General features: G+C 39.3%; 1 protein-coding gene across 1 annotated transcript in view; it reads left to right on the forward strand.

The window, feature by feature from the left end:
* Window positions 1-6,871, forward strand: part of insra (insulin receptor a) — a 50,642-nt gene extending 43,771 nt beyond the window's left edge. Inside the window, exons 16-21 of the mRNA XM_083928179.1 lie at window positions 559-788; window positions 1,098-1,208; window positions 2,405-2,564; window positions 3,235-3,364; window positions 4,067-4,201; window positions 5,375-6,871. Coding sequence (XP_083784305.1) covers window positions 559-788; window positions 1,098-1,208; window positions 2,405-2,564; window positions 3,235-3,364; window positions 4,067-4,201; window positions 5,375-5,732 — 1,124 coding nt within the window. The 3' untranslated portion in view covers window positions 5,733-6,871. The remainder of the gene's footprint in view (window positions 1-558; window positions 789-1,097; window positions 1,209-2,404; window positions 2,565-3,234; window positions 3,365-4,066; window positions 4,202-5,374) is intronic.
* Window positions 6,872-9,654: the final 2,783 nt, after the last annotated feature.

A 9,654-nucleotide genomic window follows, 5' to 3' on the forward strand; every position in this document is an offset into this window, starting at 1 on the left:
TCCTTGTAAATATTTTTGAAATCACAGACTTGGAACGCCTAACCTCTCTTGCAATGGCTGAGAGGGTCATCCCTTTGGCCTTCATCTTCAGTCACCTTAGAGCAGCTGCCATCCTGCAAAGTAACCAGGAGAGCTGCCAGATAAATAGTGTGTGTCCAACAATTAGGTAAATTGTCACCAGGTGTCAGATTAACACCAATAACTGGGAGGTATCTGAAAGTGTTCTCTAATGAATCTGGATCTGCCTGAACACTGTGGGGAGAAGGATCCGCATTCCCTTCCATTTTTTTCGTTCCAACGATGAACACACAAAAAATGTCCAAAATATCTTCAAGCTGAAGCATTTTGTAACACTAACCAGATTTTTTTTTTTTCATTTAACATTTAATTAAGATGCAAAGAAACAGCAGAGAAATCTAAGTCCTGATGCGCTACCTGATCAACTGCCTGATCACATTTCCAATTTCTTACCTGAACTAACCTGCTTTCTTACAGTATGTGCATGTGAACTCATTATACGCTGCACGTGTAACATGTTCCTGTAAAATGTGCCTGCAGTGTATGAGGAGGACGAGTGGGAGGTGGCCAGAGACAAGATCAACATTTTGAGGGAACTGGGACAGGGCTCCTTCGGCATGGTCTATGAGGGCATCGCAAAGGATATCATCAAGGGCGAGGGGGATACGCACGTAGCGGTGAAGACAGTGAACGAGTCGGCCAGCCTGAGAGAGAGAATTGAGTTCCTGAACGAGGCCTCGGTCATGAAGGCCTTCAGCTGCCACCATGTGGTAAGGAGAGACGTCATCTCCTAAAACCTCCCTTGCACATAAACAAAAGGCATTGCTGTATTAGTTTTAGTTACTGACGATGTGTGAAAGTGCTAGGTAGGGCGTGAATTAATGATCCCCAGCAGACTGGTTTGACCTAGAAAAGTACTGAATGTCCCATCATGTGCAAATACCACACTAGTCCTACATTTAGCTGTGTGAAGAGCAGCAGTATCCATTGCTGTTACCAGACCATTTGTCTGTTCGTGCTCAATGCAATCAGTCCTGACTATATATTGAAATGAAAAACCCCTCCTCCTTATCTCCAAGGTGCGTCTGCTGGGGGTTGTGTCTAAAGGCCAGCCTACCCTGGTGGTGATGGAGCTGATGACCCACGGAGACCTGAAGAGCTTCCTGCGCTCTCTGCGGCCTGACGCTGAGGTAAGGAGATCACGACGATCACCCCCAAATCCCAAACCCAATTCACAGCATTTGAATTATGCTCGTAGTTGTTTTAGATTTGATGACGTTACAACAGTATACAAGCAGAAGTGCTCTTATCTTCTGCCAAGCGCTTCTTTTCACTTCTGCTTTTCATGTAAATAAATGGTGCAGGAGTTTTATCATCAGTATGAAAATTCTGAAGGTGTCTTTTTATTTCTGCATGGGAAATTGTTTTTTTACAATGACGAGCATAAAAACCGCACTACTGAACTATCCGTGGTTTACGCACACGTAATGTTTTACTGTACTGATTTTTACTCCGGTAAGAGAAATTAGGCAGTGGACAACGACTCTGCTACATTTCTAGAATGTAGATCATATTTTCCTTAATGATTTATTATTTCACAAACTTGCAACCCTTCCACCTTTAATCCAATTTTTTTTTATGAGCCCAACCACCCGACCGACCCGATGATTAATTGTGGTGCCTGCGGACATTAACTGCAATCCACGCATCACAATACATGGATCTAGATCTATGTATCAATCCAACATCATCACTGCAAAGTGAAAATATCGATGAATATCACCATGCGCCTTTATTTTGGAATTCCCACTTTATATTTGTTTTGTTTTTATCATAAAGAATAGTTAGTTTTTTCATTGAAATGTTCATGTTCAATGTACATTGATATGGTCTCATATTGATCAGAAACATGATAAAACTTGACTCTATTTCAAATTACCGTTGCACAATATCTAATTCAACATTGAATTTACTTCCCATGTGTGTACAGATGACTTGTGTGTTGAAGGTGATGTGCTATTTAAGTGTCTAGTGTGTAAATACAGATGGCACTTGGATTGGAATAGGAGGAGGAGGACTGAGCTCTTGAATGTTGACAGAGGAGTTTAATTATCAGTTGGCACTAAAGTCAGCTGGAAACATCTAACAGGCTTATGTGGAGATGAACAGCAGGTCCTCCAAACTGCCTGAGAACTGTTGCTACTCAGCTGTTCAAGTCAAGTATGATAATGAACAATAAAACAGATTCTTTTTCTTTTATGTTTTGGCATTTAAGAAGTTATATGTTATTAAGTATCAATTCTAGGTGTCAACAGTAAATCATGACATCAAAAATGGGGTTTTCTGTGTTAGATCAGACATTCAAAATCTGTCTGGTGTCCCTCAGAACAACCCTGGGCGTCCACCACCCACTCTGAAGGAGATGATCCAAATGTCCGCTGAGATCGCAGATGGCATGGCTTACCTTAACGCCAAGAAGTTTGTCCACAGAGACCTGGCAGCCAGAAACTGCATGGTAGCTCACGATCTTACCGTCAAAATAGGAGGTAAGTTTTAGGACAACAGGCTCAAAAGAGGTAGACGATAATATGTGCTGCTACACATCACTGTGACAGAGTTTAAGATAAGTTACCCCACATAGGAACCATTTTTAACATAGAAGGGCTTTTATTTCTGGACCACTATAATGAATTCCTGCATCAATAATTTGCAATGTGTTTAAGTTGAGCAATCTTAAATATGTCTCAAATAGCTAATTAAAATTAAGCTTGGACTGTGTTTGCTTCTAGAGAGATGCAGTGTGTTGTATTTACTTGATGCATTGCTTATGAAATCACTTGGTGGCTTTATGTTTGGATGGAGCCATTATAACCCATACGTTTATTCTGCATTTTTAATCAAACCAAACTTTACATAACGCAGTGCATGGCTAACTTCAACAACAACATTCAAATCAAATTAGATGTATGTATTCACCATCTTAAACATAAAACGCACTGTTGTAGAGTGCTTCACAAAGTTAAAAACATAATCAAGTAGATTACAACTTGAATTAAACGTTTTGCAGATAAACCAGTGGCACTGAAAAGCAGCAGGGAATAAATGGGTCTTAAATTACATATTAAAATGCATTAAGCCCCTTAAACACACTTTAAGGGACAAAAAACACAAATGTAGGTTCGACTGCAACTAATGAAAATCACGTTTTCTTTCCAGACTTTGGTATGACCAGAGACATCTATGAGACCGACTACTACAGGAAAGGAGGGAAGGGCCTCTTGCCCGTCAGGTGGATGGCACCCGAGTCTCTGAAGGACGGAGTCTTCACTGCGAATTCAGACTGCTGGTCAGTGACACCTCTGATTTAGGGTTCGTGTGTTAGTGTAGATGCCATGGCGTCGAGTGAGAGCTGGTGTCAAGCTGTATCTTAAACGGGTTCATTAAATGGTAAGAAATGTGGGTTTGTGGAGGACGTTCATCAAATGTGATCATTTATCAAACAGCATTTTAAAAGATTCTATAAGCAGGGGCGCCACCTAGCCTGACTGGTAGAGTGTTCTCCTAACATACAACAGGGGTGTGCGTGTTTTCCCCTCTGTCTCTCTCTCTCTCTCTCTCTCTCTTCCCCCTTTCCTGTCAATCTTAAGCTGTGCTGTCAAAAAAAGGCAAAAAGATAAAAAAAAAACGTCAAAGATTCAGAGAATAAAAGTAATCTCCTCAGTTGCAGCCTACTCTTGATGAAACACAATTTTACCTACTTTTCAAATACATTATTTTACTTCATTGTATTATACTTTTTTTCCTTCTCAGACCAGAATAACAAACAGTAAACACATCGCAAACATTAAAATGAGATCAGAACACGAGTACGTAGTTAACCTGTTTTCATCTGGCGTTGTTTACCAGCAGCGCAGCCGCCGCCTCTGTCCCCTGTCTGCCCGTTCACTGCATCAAGTGTTTACAGACAGATTTCCTCTCAGGTGTCTAATTGGCGTGTCCTTATTCTCCCTGTGTCGCTGTTGTTGTTTGTCATTCAATTGTATGCCAGGTCATTCGGGGTTGTGCTGTGGGAGATCAGCACACTGGCCGAGCAGCCGTACCAGGGCCTGTCCAACGAGCAGGTCCTCAAGTTTGTCATGGACGGAGGATACCTGGACCGGCCGGACAACTGTGCTGACAGGCTGTGAGTATACCAGTAGGACTGAAGTTAGATACAGACTGAGACAAGAGTTGAAGCGTTCGATAATCTCAGACTACTTGAGTCAGGTCAACTTATTTTACTCACAAACTTAAGTTAATAAATCAAGTCCATCGAGATAAAATTAGTTAGCCGCGTTTTTTATAATTGTTTAATCAATTAAGTTATTTTTTAGGCAAAAATGCCAAAACCTCTCCGGTTCTGGCTTCTCAAATGTGGGGATGGGATGCTTCTCTCTGTTTTATATCATGTTGTATCATTTATTTTCTTTCATTGATCAACTGAATATTCTCTGAATAAGACTCATACATTTTATCTCTGTTTTTTTTATTTTTTTTATTTTATTGCCTGATGGAGAAAATAGTTGGCAGATTAACTGAAACTGAAAATAAAAAATAGTTTCAGCTGTAATCTGTACAGATGGTGTACATACAGAGTAGTAGGAGCAATAGTAAAATGATAATGTCTAGAAACGAGATGACAATAGCAGGTTAAAGAACAAAGATTTAGTATAATAGGTAAATATCAAATCCCAGGAAAAGACCAAACCCAACAACGTGTTGATCTGTTTTCAGCTTGTCTGTGGCACTCAGCACTAAGCTGACTAGCAGATGTACAGTAAAAGGAAAAAAAGTAGTTTCCTGAAACAGCAGGCACTGTAGTTTGAAGCAATAGTGAGCTTTTTAGGGGGAATATTTTTAGCTGTGGATTCTTTTTATTATTATTTGGTGCTCCAGTGAGTGTTTATTTACAGCAGCAGGGTGGAGTATGTGGGACTGACTCAAAATACCAACTCAGTGGAACTGAGCGGCTCATTGATGTGTTGTAAATAGTTGGACAACAACTGTTGCACAGAGAAATAAGCTGCATCAGACTTTGGCTACACAGAAAATACTTTAGGATACATTTATTATTGGTTTTGGTCTTTTCATGCGATTTGTTGGCATTAAGAAAAATATACAATATTGCCCATCAGTATCCTTTAACTTGTAGTTAGGTTGTATTAAATTGGGCATTCTTAACAACACCAGACAGACAACTATTTTAACAAGAAATAAGTACATTTTGAAAGGAAGAAGTAACTTTGGTGAACAAGCGAAAAATTCAGACACCAGTATCATTTCACCGTGATCTAACTCTCCCTGTATCCTCACCCAGACACAACCTGATGCAGATGAGTTGGCAGTACAACCCCAAGATGCGCCCGTCCTTCCAGGAGATCATCGAGATGCTCCGCGAGGACCTGCATCCTTCCTTTCAGGAGCTCTCCTTCTTCTACAGCGAGGAGAACAAGCCGCCCGAGACCGAAGACTTTGACCTGGACATGGAAAACATGGAGAGCATCCCGCTGGACCCGTCGTCCTACTCCCAGAGGGAACAGTGTTTGGACAGGGACGAGGCCTCATCCATGGGCCTGAGGGGGAGTTACGAGGAGCACCGCATCCCGTTCACACACATGAACGGGGGAAAGACCAACGGACGAATACTGGCCCTACCGCGGTCCAGCCCCTCCTAACATACTGTACACATCCCGCGCAAACATGTCATTGCTATAGATTTAAATATATTTTTGTTTTTTGTTGTCATTTTATATAGATCACACTTTTATCACTCTCTCTACAAGAGCCCAGTGCATATCTCAGGACCTTATTTTTCTCCTCCACAAACACACACTACAGCAAGTCCACACAAGGATGCCAGAAGACATTTTTTGTATTTAAGGACGAACCTCCCGCGTCACTCTTGTTCATGATTGTAGTTTATATACTGTATATATATATTGCCAAGTTTGTGCTAGACTGGGTGGATAATGGATTAAACTGTGAAACAAACTCTTGACAAACAAGAAGGCTGCTAAACCCACTGTCCCAGTCCAGACTGTGTCTCTCTACCCCAATTCAAGAAGAGGCTTCATCCCTGGGTTGCTAAATTTTTGAAAAAAGTGCCCTTCTATTTTGTCTGTGGCCTGCATCAGTTGTCATGGAACTTTGTCAGAGTCTTTGTACGCAAGCGGCTGACGAACTGAAAATGAAATGCTTTGGGAACTCTGTTGGATGGTCAAAGACGGTCCACCCTCGAACAAACTCTTATCCACTGGAGAAGCTGGTTGAAGTGGCTTACCTCCTCACACTCAGCAGTATTCCAAAATGGCACACAGGATAAACACAGGACTTTTGTTGGGTTATATATTTTTAAATTTATTTACGTTTCTTTCTTTTCCTTTTTATTTTCTTTTGAGTTTTCACATTTACAGCTGAAGGATATTTAAACTGTTTTCAAAAAACATGTTGGTGAACGAGTTCCTCAGATTGACCAATAGCTGCTTCTTTGGTATATTTTAGTGGGTATAGAAGATAAAAAAAATATATATAAATATATTGTTAATGCTTTTGTACATAGTCGATATGTTGTCATTCTTGAGGTATTTCCGGTCATAGAAAATGTTTTTACATGTTAGTCTATTATGTTTATTTTTTCTAATCTAGAAAATCATACTAATTAGCTTTTTTGGACTCATGATCAACCAACAGCTCTTGGTCTTTTTGCTACGCGATGCCCAGGAGAAGGAGTGTTTGGCGTCTTCAGCTTAAGATGTCTGCCCATCATATCAAGATCAAATAAAATAGTGCTGTAAATAATGCAGCAAGGTGCATTCATGAGGCTCTGGCAGTGCTTCTGTTATTTTACATTCTCTCGATACACGTGTTTTTCCAGACGGTGCTGTGCTTCTTCAGTGAATACTGAGATTGTCATCTGTGTACATTAAAAGAAGCTTTAACCTCTGTGAGTATGGAGGGAGAAGGGTTTGTTTCCAACAGAGCCTGACGGGTAAAAATCGATGTACACAAACAAACGCACGCGCACACATTTACGTACCAACAAAAGCCAGAGTGAGAAGGGTTTTTGATGCAAATACAGATTTTGATATTAACGGATTTTTGGACTTCCAGAGTTTTTGTAAAGGTTTATTCTGAAGGATATTTTACTTCTTACATACAGATATATTACAGATGATGATAATGACATTACATGCTGAATAAACTCTTGCAAACAAAAAAATACGATAGAACTATAATTAAAAACAACTGAGGAAAATTTGAATCAAGATGCATTAAAACGCAGCCTATATTATCTGAATGTACAGCAGTTTTCCGTGTGTACGTCGGCCAACATTGATAGAGACTCATCACAAATCTGTTGGGCTTTCTCATAACGCGTCTATCAAATTGCATATATTAAATGCTCTGTGTAAATGTTAATACTGGATGATTTTGCAACTGTTCAGACTTTAACGTATTAAGTTTAGTGCAATTGCGCCAGCTGCTGGACAACAATGAAATTGAGACGTCTGTGACGATGACCTACTATAGAAGCCTTATTTCTGCACAATACTGAAAATATATGCATTTAAATGACAAAGCCTGGTGTGAGAACCAACTAAACCTTGAGGAGAATGGTTTCAACACTGTCATGTAAACGTAGATGAAGTCATGCAGGTATAATCAACACTAATGCCATGTGTGTCTTAGTATCTCATGGAGACAAAGGAGGCCTTTTGGTGATCTATATGCTATTACAGATTGATAGGTTCACATTTTAATACAGTACACAAAATGTGTAAGTTAAAAGAGTTAGTGGTCGCTGTAGTAATTCCTCCTTTTAAGTTCCTTTTTCTGACGTGTCTCCAAGTGATGGAGGACAAAAATCCACAGTCCTGGTTGCATTGGTTCATCTGAAGTTAAAATGAGGCTTCAGCAGTCTGAAAACAAGTCCTCTTTCTGTTTCCCTGGACGGTGGAGAATTAGAAACACAAACAAGTCATTTTGTACAAGAAAAAGTTGTATTTCAAATCAAATCAGCTTTTCACCGAACTGAAAAAAATCAAAGTATTTAAATACACATTTGAGAGACCATTTAGTTTCTGCTCAAAATATTCTGAGAGAGGAGAGAGGTGTGTACGTTACCTCAGTGTTTCTAAAAACCTTGGCTGTGATCCAGGTTTCACCTTCCCGGCTGCAGTCCAAACTAAACCAGGGCCTTATTTCACTTTATGCAACCTCAATCAAAGCATGTATCTATTATGAAGCTGAATGACTACGCCACTCCGTATTAACTCAGTCATCTGACATCAACAAAAAGGAATAAAAACAAATAGGAGGTAATCAGGACAGGGTCCACTTCAGGAGCTCTTAGTTGTAGCAGCACATCGTCCCCAGCAGGAGGAGTCGCCCACTTGTTATGGAGAACTTCAGGGACTTCTCCTCCATGCTGAATGAAATTGAGATTGAAACATTGTTGACACTGGTAACAGCAGTTTACAAAATACTCTCACTACAAGCTTCGTTCAGTTTAGTGACTTTCTCTTCCTGAGCTTGTTGTACCTGAATCACAAAATACACCCTGGATCAGAGATGATGGCAAAGTGAGGCAGGTAGAGGCCGTTATCATAGTACAGTGAACCGAGGCTGCAACAAACTATTATCCCCATCATTGATTCTTTTGTTGTCTTTGTTCTCAATGAATGGAGTAGTTAGTTGGTCAAAAAGGGGTGAAGAATGTGCATCAGTGTTTGAGATGACGTTGTTACATGTCTTGTTTTGTCCACAACTTAAAGATATTCAGTTTACTGTCATAGAGGAGGAAAGAAAACAGAAATTATTCACATATGAGAAGTTGGAATCAGAGATTTTTGACTTAGACTCAAAGACGATTAATCGATTATCGAAATTAGCAATAATTAGTTGACAACTAACTGATTAATCATTGCAGCTCTACAGTGAATAATCCAATTATGTAATAAACTCCTGCTTGTTTAGTTCTTTTCACATATCTGACAGTAGATATAACACATGCCAGTAGCTTATTATTAGCAAAAAATATATAATAAAATACAATAAAAAGGCAATAAAAGCCTGGTGAAAATGACATATCAAGAAATGCTCTATGACAAATATGACTCCTGCCTCTATATAGTTACCTACATCAGTGGTTCCCAACCTGGGGGCCCGACCCCCCAAGGGGGGCGTCAAAGATCCAGGGGGGGTCGCGAAGCCCTCTTAATTTAAAGGGGTTTAATAATTTTAGTGTAATTAAAATGTTAAATAAATGAGTAGGCCAAGCATTTAACTTTTAATTCATATATTTGACAAAATCAACTAAATCCAAGGTCCACATTAAACATTTATTCGTGTATTTCCAATTTTAGATAAATGAATAAGTTATAGGCCTATATCAACAATCATTGCTATATCAGCAATGGATAAAATTAGAGCAGAATGTATATTTTTAATTTTATAATAATTCATTTTCTTTATTATATTTCAATATGTTACCTGCTTAAATGAATTTGAAAAAGAAGAACTTGTACTTTTAAAAGTACAAGTTCTGAAGCTGTTTTTCAAATTCATTTAAGCAGGTAATATATTGAAATATGTTAT

The sequence above is a fragment of the Echiichthys vipera genome, assembly GCF_963691815.1.
Source record: "Echiichthys vipera genome assembly, chromosome: 15".
In the NCBI taxonomy this organism is placed as follows: domain Eukaryota; kingdom Metazoa; phylum Chordata; class Actinopteri; order Perciformes; family Trachinidae; genus Echiichthys; species Echiichthys vipera.